We start from the raw sequence: 18,158 nt of genomic DNA, 5'->3' as shown, positions 1-18,158 counted from the left end.
TTAACACCTATAATTTGAATGTCGTAAAAATAGGGATATTGATCATTGTTTTAACGAAAAACTTCAATCAAACGACACTGAGTGAAATTTGTGTGAAATGTGAAGAATAATGTATTTTTTTTCTTTTCATGAACCAGTTGTTGATGGTTCTTGCTGCGGTATTGCTAAAATGACTGGAGACTTATCAAATTCCTAAGTAGATAAGAATAATATATTGCTTTTCTAAGTTTAAAAGCCGGAACTAGTTAGTTGTAGTATTTTTTTTTTGTTTCAGTGGTGTGTGTGTATCATTATTAGTATTTGTTCGTGTCTTTGTTTGCTTTGTCGCAGTTAGCTATTATTATGAATGTAGTTTAGATTGGCTCGCTAGTGATGCTAGTGAAATTTAGTTTAGTTTTGATTCTTGCAATTCCTAGCGCTTTGGATCATGAAGCTGGGTTTTGAGCAGTCACTGGTTGAATTCGCAAGAGCCTTTTTGGTACGATTGAAACGACATACCTACGGGTTGGACATTAGACTGATGCAAAATTTGACTTTTTCGCTCCACAGTGCTTAAATGGTTTCAAATCGGGTCCTGACTAGCCTCCCAAAGTTACAACTCATTTGGTTGGAAACAGACTTCGCACAAGCCATTTGATGTTTACATGTAAATTACTATGGGAAATCTCAACTTTTTGTTCATTGCCTTCTAGTCTTTTTCCATATTGAGCTGCGAAACAGTTCGATAGCCATTTTCTCAGCTACAACTTTGCTGAAGATCGTTTCTATGTAAAACGAGACAGGAAAAAGTTATTAATTATTTAAGAGATTGGTAAACTTATGACATGATCAAGCAGCTGCTCTGTAGGCAACACTGTATTTTGCAGTGTGACATAGTAGCCATGATTTTTGTGTTCTATTCTACGCACCACAAACACCAATGTTGCCTGAACAGTTGATTGAGCATGATCATAAGACATTAACTTTCGATTCTTGCTTTTAATCAAAAAGTGGTCTTCAGCTAAGTTGTAGTTGGGAAAATTTCTTACAAGTACAGTTGAAAGCTTTTGAAGCAGACCGATATGGTGAATTATTAGATAGACATGAACAAAAATTTTGGTTTTACCATAGTAATTCCCATACAAACTTCAAATGGTTTGTGCCATCTCAGTTTCTCGCCAAATGGGTTCAAATTTTGAGAAGTTATTCAGGATCCGATTTGGAATCGTTTCAGTATTGTGGAGCGAAAATTTCAAAATTTGCATCACTCTAGTTGGACATCCATCAACAGTGAATAGAATTTAGTCTCGTTAATCAGTCTGTGTGACTCTAATGCCAAAAATTATGGAATAAAAATATTAAAAAAAATTCACCGATGAATCCGAATCGAACACTGACTGTGTGGTGCTTCCGATGGTGAGTACGACGTATGTCTAACTACGGATTCCAGATGGTTGCTCCATCATGTCTGCTGAAGCCTCTGGTATTTTAAACGCTCTGCAGAACATCGTTGATTCTAATTCCAAAACTGTGATATTATCTGTCAGTTGGCCTAGAGCCACCGACAAACCGACATGACACTTAATTCTGACTTATGTCCAAAAATCGTAGACGGTCTATTTAAATGTGCAGTGATCCGAACTGTCAAAATCATAGGATTTTTTGATCTAGATAAAAATACTTTGTCCAGAATAGATCAGACACGAACCAATTCATCACTTTTACATGAAGGCTTATGGTTTAGCTACACATTTCCCGCGAACACGGAGCAAGATGTCAGTAGTGTGCTTTGGTCAGAAATTTTATTGTTTTTGCTATGGTCATTCATGTCGGTTTGTCGGTGCTGGAGTGGAGCTAGCAGAACAGCGCTACAGAGGCGGAGCATCAACCAGTAAATATAAGGAAGTCTATAGATAGATTTGATCTGTGCCCAGTTCAAGACGACAGAAAACAATCGGTTTTGGCCCTATGGGCGTCCCAAAGACAACCATTATGAACATAGCGTTAGTTTCACAGGAATCCTGCTGATACCGTTGTGAAACAAAGAGTTGCATTTTTTTTGACGTATAAGTCTGTGATTTATATATGGAGGTAAACCGAAAATGGAACATGTAACAAAATTATGAAAGATTTTGAACGTTAAAAATATCAGCTGCCACTGGACCGATTTCAATATTTTTTTCACCAATCGATCAGAAATATTTCTACGCATCTGTTAAACTTAAGACCACAGACAAACAGACAATACTCGCAAGTTGTTCATCGATCAAGCATTTAACGGACAATTTAAAAGTATCGTAGTTGGTAGTACCGCCACCTGTGGCGCTCAAAGTTAATTCCCTTCACACTTAAACAGAGACCCTGAGTTCGGTAAAAAAAAAAATTACCGTCTTAGATCGGTAATGCTAAAAATTACAGATGTTTCGGTATTTTCTCGCTTTATTGCTGAAAACTGCAAATGAAATGACCGAATTTCGGTAATTTCATTTTAATTTACCGAAAACGGTAACCATTTTTACCGGCAGGTCTGTAAATCAGCCTCATCACTGACTTCGGTGAAATATTTTACTGAATTTTCGGTAAACAAAGCGTTCCATTACTGAGTTTGGTAATGGTCTAGGTAAACGTCAAATCCACCATATTGTTATTTTCGATCGACTTTAAAAGCGTTCGTGCTTGTGAAAAATAAGAAAGTGAAATTATGGAGGCTGTTATTCAACACCAAAATGAGTGAATCGTAGATGTTTTCCGTAAATAATTAATTTTCGTTATCTAAATAAATACCGATTACAGATGGCCGATGTTGTTGCTTGTTTTTTCTGTCGGTCCAAGTTCCATTCCCGTTGGCGACGATCTGAAAACAGCATTTGGAATATTCTTCCAAAGCTTCCTTGTTTTCAGTGTAGCGCCGAATCCTTTCGACAAAAACTTGGTTTTGTTCATTGGTGGTGCAATTTGCAACACTAACTTATTTATCACGATAACAGCCAAATTTTTGCATGGGTTGCAGTGACCGCCACCTTGAAACAATATTAAAGAGAATTACAGTTCAGTCGGTTACCTTTTTAGAAAATTACAAATCTCTCGGTAATTTTCGATTTGCATATCGTCCTCAAAATTACAGTTCTCCGGTAAAGTCGACTACAAATCAAGCAATGCACATCGGTAAACGTTACCGATCGTTCGGTAAATTTGACAGCTAATTTTGCTGATCCAGTTTACAGATTTTTCGGTAATGTTCTCGATTACCGAAAACATTACCGACCGTTCAGCTGTTGAGAATTCGGTAAATGAATTACCGAAGTCGGTGATTTTTTCTAAGTGTGCTGCGATTGACGTTTACACACTACCGCCATCTATTCAGCGTACGGCCCACCACAGTGTACTCAACAGATGACGGTAATGTTTTAGCGACGATGTTTTACAGTGAGAAATATTCAATGTGTTATGTCTGTTTGTCTGTCTTAAGACTGTATCATTTTTTAAAATTTAACTATTGAAAATTGCACGAATGTGCAACTGTTGCTATGATAATTAAAATTGTCACCAATTTGCTTGCGAAAAAATTTCAAATACACAGATTTCAAAGTTGAATTCCATCAGGTCTCACCAAACGGTGTTTATTCAATCACCGCGTGGTGAGTGATGGTGTTCTCCAGTACACAACGAAAGGCTGCCTGCATGCAGCGAGTTGCAGCCCACATAAGCACTCATAGAAGGAGAAAAAAGCCGCACTGCTATTGATCGGAATCAGTAGCTCTTCGTGAGTCGCTGTGGGCCATCTATGCCAAGCGCGTCACCCTCATTCCGAACAACATACGGCTCACCAGCCTCATCTGTGTTTAACACCCTAATAGCTCAGGATTACTCAACCATCACGACAAAACGGTCCATTTCAGGACCACCATAATTTTGAAAAAGATTATTTTTTGGACATTTGTCAAGGTCATAAATCGGATGTCAGTTCCCATATCAAGATTGAGCTGGAATTAGGGCGTAACAGCTTTTGTAAACAATAACTTCTTCCGATGATGTCTTGAAAGTCAAGGCACGCCCACGCAATTGAATTCAACATCACCATCAGGTAGGGTAAGACTTCCCCTACCCGACGGTAATGTTGGTTTGCGTGGGCGTGTCTTGGATTCCTAAAAATCATCGAGAGAAGTCATTGTTTACAAAAGCTGCTACGCCTAATTCCAGGTCTATTGATAGAAAGTGCAACTGTTGCTTTGATAAAGCGATAAAGCGGTTTCCCTAACACAGATTTCAAATTCCATTTTGGTTATTCAATCACCGCGTGGTGAGTGATGGTGTTCTCCAGTACACAACGAAAGGCTGTCTGCAAGCAGAGAGCTGCAACCCACATGATCATCCATAGAAGGAGGAAGAAGCAGCACCGCTATTGATCGGAATCAGTAGCTCTTCGTGAGTCACTGTGGGCCATCTATGTCAAGCGCGTCATACTAAAGAGTATAAACCGAGAGAACCCCGCTCAAATTCCCATTCCTACACAAAACACAAGCTCCTGCTGTAGTTAACAAATAAGATTTATTATATAAGACCACGTAGTCCTACGTCATCATTGCGTACAACCCCATAGGGCTGTCCCTTGTAGCTTTCATTTACCCGTTAAAAAAAAACCAAAAACCCACCTTCAAGACCAACAATGCCCATCCATCTCACTGACTGCGCACATTTGGTGTACATTCAATTTAATTTTCCATTAATATGGGCCTAAAAGCTTGCGACTATCCTACGCTAAAATTCCGCTCCGTATGGTGTTACAATTTCCTTGTTTTCCGTTATGTATGTGTTATCGTAGTAATTCACTATATGAAGTGTTATTAGGTATCCGTTAAAAGTGTTCGACATAGTAATTTGCGATCGTTTAGTGCTAATTTTATCATTAAGACATCACATAGTAAGGTAGATTATTATTCAGTATCTAATCCGTACGGTTTAGGTGGTAGTTTAGACAGACACAGAGGAATGACAACTTGAGGGCGGGGAGAGATTCATTAGTTGAGATATTACTATTGCAGCCGTACTCTGGGGCATTCATTAGGTTTAAAATGTGAGTAGTGAATGTTAGTAGTTCCTAAACTTTCAATAGTACAAGTTGAAATTTTGATTTGATCAAATAATTAGCTCCATTCTGCAGCTGAGTTATCACTTGTGAAGTGGTTGCTGTTCTTATTACTTTTAAATACTTCTGTTTTGCTCATATAATATGTCTAGAAACTAGTTAGCTAGAGGTTGTCGCGCGCCGCTATCAAAAGCGCGACGTATGAATGGTCCGTGAATATATTGTGTCGTGTGTTTGTGTGTTTCAGTTTTTTTTAAGTATAAGACATCTTTTGAATTTGTTTGCTATTTTAGTGTGTACTTTTTTGTTTGGTTTGGTACTACCATTTTTGCATCCTGTGTGCTTTTCATTTTGGTAGTTTCACAGCGCATCTACGCACGCTGTTCAAAAGGGCAACATGTGATCTTAGGGATTTTTTTACGACAGACATTTAGTTTGTTTCCTGTTTCAGGGATAACGGCATAGGCTAGGAAGTCTAGATAGAATAGACATTGAATAATGAATCTAATCAATCGGTGGATAACCAAAATGAGAAGCTTCGTGGATAAATTAGGGACAAAGGCAGGAAGCCGAAAGTAGTTTTAGAAAAGACGAAAATTCGAACTTGGTCCTCGAAAATGGTTCACTAGCGTAAAAATTGGCAAGGTGTCGTTATATTTGCTCATATAAATTGTTCCATTTTTTCAACTAGGCAGAGTCGTTTAGAGCTTTCGATGATTTACTTTAGATTGATTATATGGTACGTTTTCGATAAGTAGTACTAAAATATGTGCTTCCAGTGTCCTAAATAAGTAGTTTCCCTTATGAGAAAGCCATGAATTACACTAAAAATCTATCGGTCAAAATACTATGGTGTATGATAAATAGTAATTGCTTTAAAGGTTCCATGTTAGGGTGCATCCAAAATATGGGAATTGTTCAATATAATTGGATAATTGTAACTCTAAAAGTACCTAATGAGATCATCATATCGTCCCGAACGACTGATGAATGTAAGTGGTATCGGAAATATATACGCAACGGTTAGTTAAATATTGCATGTCCACTGTGCGTGGCGAAATATCCATCAGTTGGATATCGTCCATTGGATGTACTTGAGGTTCTTGTTCATTCCGATAAATTCGAGATCTAGAAATCAGAAGAAAAAAATCTCAGCAACCCCCCAACATCGAAACAATCCATCATATCTTACCATTGATCTCGCATCCCTCGAAGCCAATGTACTTGATGGTATCCCAAGGCAACATCCCCAGCCCCGCACCGGTAATGTTGCAGTGACCAACGTTCAGATCTTCCAGCGAGCATCCGCACTCTTCGTTTGCGATCGCTTTCAAAAATTCGTCCGAAATTTGCGTCCGCGAGAGGTTCAACTTGGTCAGCTTGAGCCGTTTGATTGCGTCCGCCGATCGGTCGGTTACGTTTCGGCAACACTCAAAGTCCATCAGATCCAGCCTGGGACAGTTCTGTGCCAGCAGCGTTACCAGCTCGTCGTCCACCAGTGCGCAATTCCGGACCGAAAGCTGCTGCAACTGAGTCAGCTGCCGAACGATCACTTCCAATCCGCGCCGGGTGAATTGATAGTCTCCCTGGGACAGAGTAAGGCTCTTGAGGTTTGGGCATTTCTCCGCCAACAAAATCAGTGTCCTATCCGTGATGGTAGAGCTGGACAGGTTTATTCGGGTGAGCGAACGATTCAATAGCATTGCCAGCAGTTCGTCATCGTGGAAGCCTCGCTGGACTCGGGTTGCATTCAGTGTCAGGGCATTTTTAATCAGCGGCGGTATCAGTTCCAGATACTCGATGTGTTTATACTTTTTCAGATTGCGGGCTACATATCGAATACACCTACGCGGCACAGAGGTCAAGAAAAATGTTACGTATAGGATCCAGTCTAATGGGGCCATCGAAAAGCAACAACAAACTTACGTATTGTACAGCGAGGATGGCTGTTTTCTCAGTCTGCTATCACAAATGCGCTCGGTCATGGTTCACTTCGGGGGGATAGCTAGGGTTTTCACTAAAGTGGATGGGTTTCACTGGATAAAATTCATTTTTGTCCAAAAATGTACTGAGAATCTAATCGAGGCAGAATAATTTTGACTTAAGATTGATCGCGTTATTTGTAAACAAACAAGTTTGAGTTAACTTCGTTGGTGGATGGGATCCGAACGATATGATAAACTTATCGTTTGGATACCAGCGCAGGGGTTCTTCATATTAAAATAATTTAATTTGATGTAATTTGGTATTTGTATAAAAAGGAATTTTTATTTGGGCTGTTTAGGGGTATGTAAATACAAAATCGTAATCTAAATTAAAAGTAGAACCGAAATCCAATATTTCATCAATTGGGTTGTTTAGGGGTATTGAGGAAATTACATATGCGTTTTCTGATTTAAAAATGAAACCGAAATCCTAGATACACTGGAACTATTTTAAATAAGTACGATTACATTAGCAAAAATCACCATCTTAGCGCCCCTTGATGGTACTTTGTATGGAAGCGAGCTGTCAATGAATAGATTTAGTGTCAACGATCAAAAATTTAAATCTTGATTTAAAAATCGAGATGAATGTCTGCGGGAATGATAAAAATATCGTTATTCTCAGAAAACGAAGCTCTATGAGATGATGAATAAAAATCAGTATATTTTTTCGAAGTTAAACAACCCAATTCTGGTGCTCTGGAACTATTTTAAATAAATGCGTTGTTTAGGGGTATTGAGGTAAATGCATATTCTGCGTTAAAAATAGAACCGAAATCCAAAATTTCATCAATTTTGGTGCACTGGAACTATTTTAAATAAGTGCGATTACATTAGCAAAAATTAACATCTTAACGACCTTCGGTGGGACTGTGTATGAGGACGAGCTGCCAACTAAAAGATTTAGTGTCAAAAATTTAAAAAATAAATATTCATTTAAAAATCGAGATGAATGTTAATGAGATCGATAAAATTATCGTTGTTCACAGAAAACGAAGTTTAAGAGATATAAAATCCAGTATTTTGTTCTAAATTAAACAACCCAATCGGGTTGTTTGCGGGTATTGAGGTAAATACATATTCGTTATCTACATTAAAAAATGGAACCGAAATCCAAAAAATTTCATCAATTTTGGTACACTGGAATAATTTTAAATAAGTACGATTACATTAGCGAAAAACGCCATCTTAGCCTCGATCTTAGCGCCCTTGGTGGGACTTTGTATGAGAGCGAGCTGTCAACGAATCGATTTAGTGTCAACGATCAAAAATTTAAATCTTGATTTAAGAATCGAGATGAATGTCTAAATCTCGATTGTAAATGGTCATCTCACACTAGCGAATCAATCTACGAAAAATCTTTTTTCATCTTTTGCATCTAAACCCATCCACTCGCTTCGTTCTCCACCTTTTTACAGGAAATCTTCAAAATCACAATCAATCGTGTTTCTATCTATTAAGCGCGAGTGTATCCCTAATAAACGGGTACCATACTCTAACGATATCATAGATGGTACGACTATCCCACATAAAGTTGGGATGATATCCCGAATTGGTGGTTAGGCGCTTCTTATGGTTATTGTTTATGCGGGATCTCACAACAGCAAAGCAAAAAAATCCTGCATCCCCCCCTCGGTCTACGGGATTGATAAAAATATCGTTGTGCTCAAAAAACAAAGCTCTATCAGATGATGTATAAAAATCGGTATATTTTTCGAAGTTAAACCAAAGATGAATACTAAGATGAAACTGTCGAAAGAAAAACTTTCTATTTTAGTGTCCTCTTTCAAACACACCAAAATCAGAGGTGTCCCATTTTTTAATTATTCGATTAACAACTAATCGATTTTTTTTGTTCGCTGTGCTGCCATTTTTCCACCAATGAGAGTGCAGTACATGTTTGAAACGATCGGTGATGATCCTCTGGAAAAGTTAATGCTTATATCGGCATGATATAACCGATTGCAAATATTTTACTTTTCGGTTCGTTAATCGATTAATCGATAATTCGAATGAAAATCGGCCATCACTAGATGAATGTGAAACGTCATTTCATATATATGGACCGTACATATATAATGATACAATTAGAAAGGGACCGGGGCTCATCACAAATTACGTCCACACGGTAACTGAAATAAACACGAGTGTTCACCGGTTGGTTTAACTTCGAAAAATATACCAATTTTTATACATCATCTGATTGAGCTTCGTTTTCTGCGAACAACTATATTTTTATCATTCCCGTAGACATTCATCTCGATTTTTAAATCAAGATTTAAATTTTTGTCGTTGACACCGAGGGGGGCGACACATCTAAATCTTAATTCTAGATGCTCAAAAAATCTCACACTACCGAATCGATCTTCGAAAAATCATCTTTCATTTCTTGCATCTACTTCAGGGGGTAAGTCACTCTGCCACCTTGCGACTGTGCTGATTGTGTTTCTTGTGTGTTTTTGGGTGTTTCAGGATGTTTCTGTATCGAATGAGCTGTAAAAACGTCAAGCGGCAACATACAATGTTTACTGGCAACCATGACTTCCACATCGCTGAAAATGACAGATCCCCCTGCGATCGTCGTTGTTTATTGGCGTTGACGGTGACTCTGTATACAGGTATAGCTCTTTACTCCTATGGTAAAATCCAATAAGCAAACGACAGTCTGTGCGTGATACATGGCGGAATTGATGCACATCTTCGCACCGGACCAGATCGTGGCCAAGTCCCGTTTCTGGTACTTCCTGCGGCAGCTGCGTAAGTTCAAGAAGGCCACCGGTGAGATTGTCTCGGTCAAGCGTATCCTCCGCTGCGCGTGAAGAACTTCGGCATTTGGCTGCGCTACGATTCCCGTTCCGGTACCCACAACATGAACCGCGAGTATCGTGATCTGACCGTTGGCGGTGCTGTCACGCAGTGCTATAGCGATATAGCTTCGCGCCACCGTGCCCGTGCCCACTCCATTGACGAGTGCACGGATGGATTTGAGTTCACTCACTCGACAAAAAGTGACACAACAGCGGGGCCCTGTTTACTAAAAATGAACACATATGTGTTCAGTTTTAGTAAACAGGGCCCCGCTGTTGTGTCACTTTTCGTCGAGTGAGTGAACTCAAATCCATCTGTGCACTCGTCTATTCAGGTGAGTTGCTTTTTGGTAGTATTGACCCGGAAAGAATCACTGATGCGAATGTTTTCCCAACAGATCATCAAGGTCGAATCGGTTGAGGCCTCCAAGACCCGTCGTGCTCACATCAAGCAGTTCCACGACTCGAAGATCCTCTTCCCACTGGTGCAAAGATACCACCACAAGCGCTACAGGAAGCTGTTCTCTTTCCGCCGACCGGATACTTACTATCAGTAAACCAGGAGCCGCCGGTCATGTACTGTTAATTCCACTCTTTTTTAGGGAGTAAAAATGATGAAGATCCGTAAGAAACCATGTGAACATTCTTCGTGATTCGTTGAGAAAGAAAATCCGTGAGTGGAATAAAAAGTGGATCCTATTGGTTGGAGGAAGTTGGTTCAATGCTTCCCTTGAGAACAACTATTTTGTGAAGATGGATGAGTTTGAATTGGCGATTTCATGCCGCATTAAATTTAGCAATGACGGAAATTCGTAATTGAGTAATGCGGTGTGAACATTTCAAAAGGGCCGAATTGCTTTTGTAAACAATGGCTTTAAACGTCGATTGCTCGCGAATGAAAGCTCACAGCTGGTAAACTTCACCCCGTACTAAGTGTATAAGACTGGTAGTTCTCTACGGGTACGAGTCTGGGTCTGGGTCTGTCTTCAGAGATATCGTCATATTTGTCCTCAGGGCTGTACTCTAGGATGTCTTCGTCCAGAGGATTATCCTCAGGATTACTGTCCAAAAATTCGATAGAAACTAACAAGTTGCGAGAATAGAAAAATTTCCATTTTTTAACTAATTATTCTCTCTTCTGTATACAGGTTTTCCACTATCGACGCCCACATGCATCAGGAACAATTTATTTCCAAATATATTTATTTTATTATTACCTTGGGCAAGAGCATCGTTGTCTGCAGCCATGTCCTTAGCAGGGTCCTTATCGATGTGCTCATAGCTATAGCTGGGTCTATCTTCAGATACCGTCTGAGTTGTCCTCAGGACAGTACTCAATGATGTCTTCAGGGATGTCCTTGAGAGGGTCCTCAGGATTATTCTTCAAAAATTCGACAGAAACTAAACGGTTGTGAAAATAGAATAATAATTTAATATATAAATATGATTTCCAACGATATGCTTAAACAGTACAAGACAAAAGTATATGACCTGATTTTTTTTCTTCCCAGCAGGGTTGCTTCCACTCACTTGCTATAATTTTTTTCTTTGAATTATGAAATTATTAGATGTTGTAATGATAATTAGTACTTGTAAGTTACACGAAGTGGTTGCGCTGATTGTGACGCTTTGAAAGTGAAATTGACAGGTTTTATGGGTGAAACACATTTTTCAACTTCTTCTTGTGTGTTACAGGCATTTCTATTCTATACCTCAGAAAAATATGTTTGTAGCAAAGTGAGACGAAGCAACCCTTCTTCTTCTTCTTCTTCTTCTTCTTCTTCTTCGCATTTCAAGCTTATTGCATATCGCATGTTAGCTTATTGCGTGCTCTCAACTTAGTGTTCTAGATGCACTTCCACAGTTATTAATTGAGAGCTTTCGATGTCTGTACCATTTTTGCATTGGTATAATTGTGTGGCAAGTCCAATCATACTTCTATGCCCAGGGAAGCCGAGAAATTTTCTAACCCGAAAAATTCCTAGACTGGACCGGAAATTGAACCCAGCCACCTCCAGCATGGTCTTGCTTTGTAGCTGCGCCTTTACCGACTGAGCTAAGGGAGGCCCCTGCTTCCTAGAAAAGTGGAGTTACAATTCTTACTTTACTGAAATTTTGACTGTTGGTTGACCAACTATTGAGCAATTATCCACTTTGTCAAGCAGTTTTGGTGTGACTTTCTACCAGCGATTTCACAAAACTGGACTAAAAAATTACTATTTTTTTATGAAACGCACACATTTTGACTACTTTTCTCGTGGTTCTAGAAGAACCATATATCAGCTGATATACTTACATTGCATCATGACATCTTCATCTTCGTCAGGTTCGGTAGCATTTGTCGACTCAAGCTTGAGGTTGGCAACCAACGGAGACGGCATTGTTGATGAACATTGAGTCTCGGTGAAATGAGTCGTATCACCATTTTGCTGATGGTCGCTCTCGATCCCGATCGTGTTCTCTATATCGCCCATTTCAATTAGAGGAAGCTTCCTCGGAGGAGGTGAAGCTTCTAGGCAAGCGACATCTGACGAAAGGCGTTTGATGACTTCTGATGCCAGTGAATCATCGACAAGCATTATCTCTTTCCTGGTCAATCTACCAAGCGACTGATTGCATAGGTTAGACATGCTCAATATAGTTTTTATATGAGTATGAATGCTTCCATACATTCCTTCCAGTTTTTGCCAGAAGTAATCCTGCAATAAAATTCGGTGTTAATTAAAAATGCAGGTAAAAATGCTAAATAAAAACTTACCTCGTCCATGATGAACTTTAATAATATCACGAAAATAAATTTACAAATTTTAAAAACAACCCAGGAAATAACCGCAGAATAGAGATTAAAATACATGGTAAGTAGGGTAATAACATAGAGGTAACTCTAAGACCACTGGGTCCCGAAGAAAATCATTATTATTTTTGGCTCACTCAGTACCAGAACAACGGTCCCAAGCAGTCTCAAGCTATTTCACTCACCCCTGCATGTTCTGCATGAATCCACACACCCCTGATGTTATCTGTCAAACTTTCATAGCGAATCAAAACAAACATAGTGTAGTAATAGAATTTCAACTAGAATAGGGTACGTTAATCGTTTGCTTGGGACCAATGGGCTACTAAAGTGGTGAGCCAATTTAAAATCGTTAGTTTAATATTGATTGTTGGTAATAAGCTATATGAAAACCTACAGCAAAAAAATCACTGATATCCTCATAATATAATATCCATATAAATAAACCAAGCGTTCTTATTAATTTGGCAGGTTAGTTTGGTTTGTTTACTCATTTGAGAGGTTCAGATCAATAAAAAGCAGATCATACTGTCAAAAATGAATGATAAAATCAGATCATAGATTGGTCTATTATAAACAAAATATGATGTAAACATTCTTGGAAGTGGTGCCAGGATTGATGAAAAACTATCTGTTATGTGGAGACTGCCTGGATGGCAAGGTGTTTGGAGTGTGTCGGAGTGTGTTTTTGTGGGTGTTAACACAAGGTGGCAGAGTGACTTACCCCCTGCTCGGCATTTACTTTTATTGATATCTCTGCAAAATATCTGTTTGTTAGCTGATAACTCAGCAAAATGTTATTTGTTAGCTGAGTCTCGGCAATTGTTTTACTGAGTCTCAGTAATATAAATTGCTGAACGACTCGGCTGTTGGAATTTCGGCGAAAAAAATTAAGTGTGTATAAGGAGATTTCTATTCGTGTAAATTTGCCAAAAAGTATAGAGCTTTTTGACGTTTAATCGACGCACACTACTGTACCATTTAAAGCGCACGAGTGCGAGCAAGAGAGAAACAGATTAGTGGGAAAACAAACCGTCCATGCATCCATGTGTGCTAGATAGAGAAAGATGATTAAACGTCAAAAAGGTCTATAAGGAGATTTCTATCCGTGTTAGTGAGACTCGTTTCAGTGTAGCCTTTTGCGAATTTGGGTGAATGAAACTCAAATTTGAGTTGGTTAAACCATTTAGTTTACTCACTTTTGGGTAGGTTCAGTTTTGACCAATCTGGGTGCACCCATGGGGTTTTGAAATAGCGTGTAATCGGCCGCGGGTTTTATTTCCAATTAAATACCGATGATATGTTGCTGTTTGCCCCCTCGAGGGTGGTCACTCACAAAAACGATATGGTTTTGACAGTTTCGATTACGCAACGGCGCTCACGCGTGGCTGTCAAAAGCCAAAGTCTGCATGTTTTTCGGCGAGTTGCATCATACAACAGCGTAAAAGCCGCAGTTTTGAATTAGTTTGTTCTGTAAAACAAAACCTAAGTACAATTAACTAACTTTGAAAGATGGAAGACTTTGACGCCAGCAAAAGCACCGTCGATCCCGAGCTGCAGGACTTTCTGATGGCCGAGAAACAGAAGGCCCAACTGAGCGCTCAGGTAGGTCGACTATTTTCACCCACGATTTCGATGGTCACTAACTTCTAGCTCCCTTCCGGTAGATTCACGAATTCAACGACATTTGCTGGGATAAATGCATGGACAAACCGAGCAACAAGCTGGACAGCCGCACCGAGATCTGCTTGAATAACTGTGTTAATCGGTTTATCGACACGTCGCTGTTCATTACGACGCGGTTTGCTCAGACACTGCAGAAGAGCCAGTCGGGGATGTGAGCCGACATGGCGGTGGTGAGCGCGACCGGAGGCTAATGTGATCGGTCGAGAGAATGTATTTAAATTTTAAGAATTTAGAGGAAAATGAAGCCATTTCTCGAAGTGTTGGGAAATAAATAATTGTTAGACTGGAACAAATGCGTTTATGATTTTTATTTGCATTTTTCTGAATGATTTGCTACATCAATTGACATTAAGATAATCGGTGATACGACAGCCGTTGTTCACTTGGCACTTGTATAGTGCCTCTTAGGTATAGTAAAAGTTGTTCATATCACCAGTTGGCGCAATAGTTCTTTATTAAATACTCATAAGTACACCCTCTTTTGCAACATTCTTCGACAATGCCATTGCGTTTGTCAAGCATAAATCGGTCAGGAATGAATTCGTTGAATTTTTCCATTGCAAACATATGACTGTCTTCCGGTTGTTCCACTGCATATTGCCAATCTTGAGATGATAGGAGCGAATTGTAGTCATTCATGTCGACACCTTGGAATGTAAAAAAAAAAAAAACATTTAAATGTTCTGGGAAATATTGCGAAATATTTACCGTTCATCCGTTTGTTAGGCGGGGGTAGGGTGGGGAATTCCGAACACACATCTGTAAGCACTTTGGTTAATTTAGGGCCACACAATTTGTGTTTTTGCGATGAATGAACACTCTCTATGCCTGAAGCACAAATGAAACCAACTATCAAGCATAGCGTGTAGATGTTGGCGTTTAATGGAAGGTAGACCATTTTGCGGCAGCGACGATAGGAATAGGGCTTCACACTTCCGAATGAGTTTATTTGCACGGATGCTTGACGCTTTTATATGCACTTTTATGCGGTGTTGAGCAGCCATCAGCCAGGTACCGCAGAAAATGAATGGTGACAGCATCTCGAACAGTATGATGGGGAATTCCAGCACCCGGTGTTTGTTTTGGATTAGGTTTATATATAGCTCGCAGATCATCTTTGTGGCATGTTATTTAAAATTGATAAAACCAATGGAAGTAGTTTTGCGAAATGTTCCACTTTTCTTGCCATTTCTCGAAAGTGGCCAAAATCATTATTTTAATTTGACTCCAGAAAATGCATTTCAATGCAATAATAGTAATAGTAATCTGATTTAAGAAAATATGAACTTGAATAAATTTAAGAGTTTTTCCGCCAGTTTGTCTCTGATGGAGAGTAAGAGGGCGTTGAGTCTTTTTTGTGTGATTTAGTCGACGTCAAGGCCGTTAGTCTGGTCGATGATTTGGTTGTTAGTTCATTGCCCGTGGTGTGCGTAACTAACTTCTAATTTATTTTGGAAATTTCAAATGTAGTGGCTGCTTTGCTCGTGGTTCTAAGATAAAATTTCGAAATATTATAAATATAAATATATTTCGAAATAATATATATTTTTTCGAATTTTAGTGGTAGTAAATGTCGTTTCAAACTAATCGAATGAAGTCATTAATTCAGTGCTAACATTTCAAAGATGTGTAATTGCTTTTGTAAACAATGGGTTTAGCCGTTGATTTCTCGCAAAAAAAGCTCACCCCTCCAAATTAACAATGCTTGCTGGTAGAGGAAGCATTGCTGTACCTATTGGCGCCCTTAATTTTCATGTGTGAGCTTTTATTCGCGAAACAAATTATTGGAATATTGTTAAAAGTCTAACACTGCTTATTGACGCCAAACTCGGCCTACGGATTCTAAACTCGGCCTAACGCATTGAAACGCCAATGAATTTACTTCGGCCTATCGGATGAAGTTAAAGATTGATTCGGTCGGAGCGCTTCATTTGTTTTTGAGAATATTGGGTGCAAACATTCATATCACGCGTTCTCATTGACTTCGTTTGGTAGCTTATTAACTAAAGTATCGTACCAAACGCATAATTGACTTGTTAACGCCGAAATATTTGATGCTTTTTGCTTGACAGGCCCAAAATGGGCACTTAGGCCGAAGTAGTTCTCTACCCTACCGTCATCTTATAGATACTATAGATTCCATAGATAAGCGGAGGAAAAGTATAATGTAGCCAAACGAACTGTCAGTTAAGGGCCACCCACATTAGATCCGTTTGCGTTGCGTTGACGTAAATTTGACAGTTAGACAATAGATTTAGCTGTCACTTTGCCGCAACGCGTCCGATCCGGATCTAATGTGCGTGGGCCTTTAGTGTAGCCAAACGAGCATGACGTCATCATGGTGTTGTTTGAGGGAGAAGTATTGTAATATTATGAGCACAAAACGCTTTCCATACTTCACATTCCGTTTTATTTCGCGGACAACGGAAGAAGGAAAGATAAAGCAAACCATTCCTCGATACATTGTTGCAAAGATTTGCTTTGCACTTCATTTTGAACTTTTACGCACGAAACAAAACAAAACTGCTCAACGAAGAGCTCTACCCAACAAACATTTAATGTTGAATAAGAGCTTATTCAGGCAAAAACAAGCTTCTTCAGCTACACAATAGCTTATTCAGCTGTTGATCAACTCAAAGTGTTTGTTGGGTATGATGGCATGAACTTTTTTCACGGATGCCAGTAAGATCGTTTATTTTTCATGGTTGCCAAAACAACTTTTTGTGCCTCCGCTTATTTATGGAATCTATAGTATCTATCGTTCATCTAGATAAAAATTATAAAAAGCAAATTTTTTACGATGGGCCCAATAATCTAAGATCCATAGGCAAACTTTAGAGCAATTTCCCCTATGCGATCATTCCCAACATTTCTCACCTTAATGATTTTCTGCCTGGTAAATCCGGTGGAAGTGGGGGTGGAAGCAAAGTGTAGTGAAGTGTAAATTCCGTTCAATGGGAAGCTGCTTCCATGGTTGGCATATAGTTTTGGTCACGAACTGCTCATTTGCTGATAACTTTGCACACAGTTGACAAAAAATAGTTCTGTTTGAAGCAGTAGATAGAATAAAGCTTAAGCTTGTAATAAGTACGTACACACTTAATCTAGGTCGGTAAAAACTGCAACAGCCGATTACCTCGGCATTTACTTTTATTGATATCTCTGCAAAATATCTGTTTGTTAGCTGATATCTCAGCAAAATGTTATTTGTTAGCTGAGTCTCGGCAATTCCCGCATAATCAAACACTATTTGCTGAAAAGTACTCATTATAAATTTGACATAAAATATATCGTTACTATATGTGTTATCGACTATTTACAATCGGACTGAACTACTTCAATAATCACATACCACATACCATATTCAATTCCAAATTAACGATACAGCATGCAGTTACTTTTTCTCATAGAATGTTGGAATAATGTGTTATAATCTACTTCAGAATGTTTTGGGCTCGTAAACGCTAAATAATTTTAATTGGATGGTCACTGAAGCAATAACGTTAAGATAAATTTTCCAAGTAGCGTTGATTATTGTTATTGTTTACTGTATGCCAAATATTATTTGTGGCTTGTAACGTTAAGTGGTGACGTTTATGCTCATGTTCATAACATTGAACAAATACTTCTACACAAACTATGAGCACACTCATAATGTTTATCATATTGCGATTCGCTGCTGATACCACAAATAGTTTTTCTTTTTAGTAGTTGTGAGCTATTGTATATCGATTAGCATCGTTCGATTTTCTGCTGCTGACACCACAAAGGGTAAAATTTCTGAGTGGCGTTCATCGACAAGCTAGCGGAAAAAATGAAAA

At 38.9% G+C, this 18,158-nt stretch overlaps 3 protein-coding genes across 3 annotated transcripts; 1 reads left to right on the top strand and 2 right to left on the bottom strand.

Moving 5' to 3' along the window:
- Positions 1-3,061: 3,061 nt before the first annotated feature.
- On the bottom strand, positions 3,062-7,165 carry LOC135703181 (protein AMN1 homolog). Its single transcript, XM_065224302.1, has 3 exons — positions 6,992-7,165; positions 6,258-6,910; positions 3,062-6,193 (listed from the first exon to the last, which is right to left on the bottom strand). Exons 1-3 carry the CDS (start codon positions 7,048-7,050, stop codon positions 6,132-6,134), a joined length of 774 nt encoding a protein of 257 aa, XP_065080374.1. The 5' UTR covers positions 7,051-7,165; the 3' UTR covers positions 3,062-6,131.
- A 6,896-nt stretch (positions 7,166-14,061) lies between these two features.
- Positions 14,062-14,630, top strand: Tim8 (translocase of inner membrane 8). The gene is made up of 2 exons (XM_065224196.1): positions 14,062-14,256; positions 14,319-14,630. The coding sequence occupies exons 1-2, from the start codon at positions 14,164-14,166 to the stop codon at positions 14,490-14,492; spliced, it is 267 nt and encodes an 88-aa protein (XP_065080268.1). The 5' UTR covers positions 14,062-14,163; the 3' UTR covers positions 14,493-14,630.
- Positions 14,315-15,255, bottom strand: LOC135703088 (probable insulin-like peptide 2). The gene is made up of 2 exons (XM_065224197.1): positions 15,046-15,255; positions 14,315-14,984 (listed from the first exon to the last, which is right to left on the bottom strand). Exons 1-2 carry the CDS (start codon positions 15,233-15,235, stop codon positions 14,767-14,769), a joined length of 408 nt encoding a protein of 135 aa, XP_065080269.1. The 5' UTR covers positions 15,236-15,255; the 3' UTR covers positions 14,315-14,766.
- Positions 15,256-18,158: the final 2,903 nt, after the last annotated feature.

Source organism: Ochlerotatus camptorhynchus, unplaced genomic scaffold, assembly GCF_037179485.1.
Source record: "Ochlerotatus camptorhynchus isolate MF236.1 unplaced genomic scaffold, CSIRO-AGI_Acam_v1.1 ptg000209l, whole genome shotgun sequence".
In the NCBI taxonomy this organism is placed as follows: Eukaryota; Metazoa; Arthropoda; class Insecta; order Diptera; family Culicidae; genus Ochlerotatus; species Ochlerotatus camptorhynchus.
The sequence above is the reverse complement of the archived record's forward strand: the minus strand, read 5'-3'. Positions and strand labels throughout refer to the sequence as shown.

Bases quoted from the DNA above. Each gene is read 5' to 3' on its own strand.
- LOC135703181 (XM_065224302.1), bottom strand. From the start codon at position 7,050: ATGACCGAGCGCATTTGTGATAGCAGACTGAGAAAACAGCCATCCTCG. The intron at 6,911-6,991 runs GTAAGTTTGTTG...TGTGCCGCGTAG, and splicing joins CCATCCTCGCTGTACAATAC to GTGTATTCGATATGTAGCCC. The intron at 6,194-6,257 runs GTAAGATATGAT...TCTGATTTCTAG, and splicing joins CGAGGGATGCGAGATCAATG to ATCTCGAATTTATCGGAATG.
- Tim8 (XM_065224196.1), top strand. From the start codon at position 14,164: ATGGAAGACTTTGACGCCAGCAAAAGCACCGTCGATCCCGAGCTGCAG. The intron at 14,257-14,318 runs GTAGGTCGACTA...CCCTTCCGGTAG, and splicing joins AGGCCCAACTGAGCGCTCAG to ATTCACGAATTCAACGACAT.
- LOC135703088 (XM_065224197.1), bottom strand. From the start codon at position 15,235: ATGGTCTACCTTCCATTAAACGCCAACATCTACACGCTATGCTTGATA. The intron at 14,985-15,045 runs GTAAATATTTCG...TTACATTCCAAG, and splicing joins GCCTAACAAACGGATGAACG to GTGTCGACATGAATGACTAC.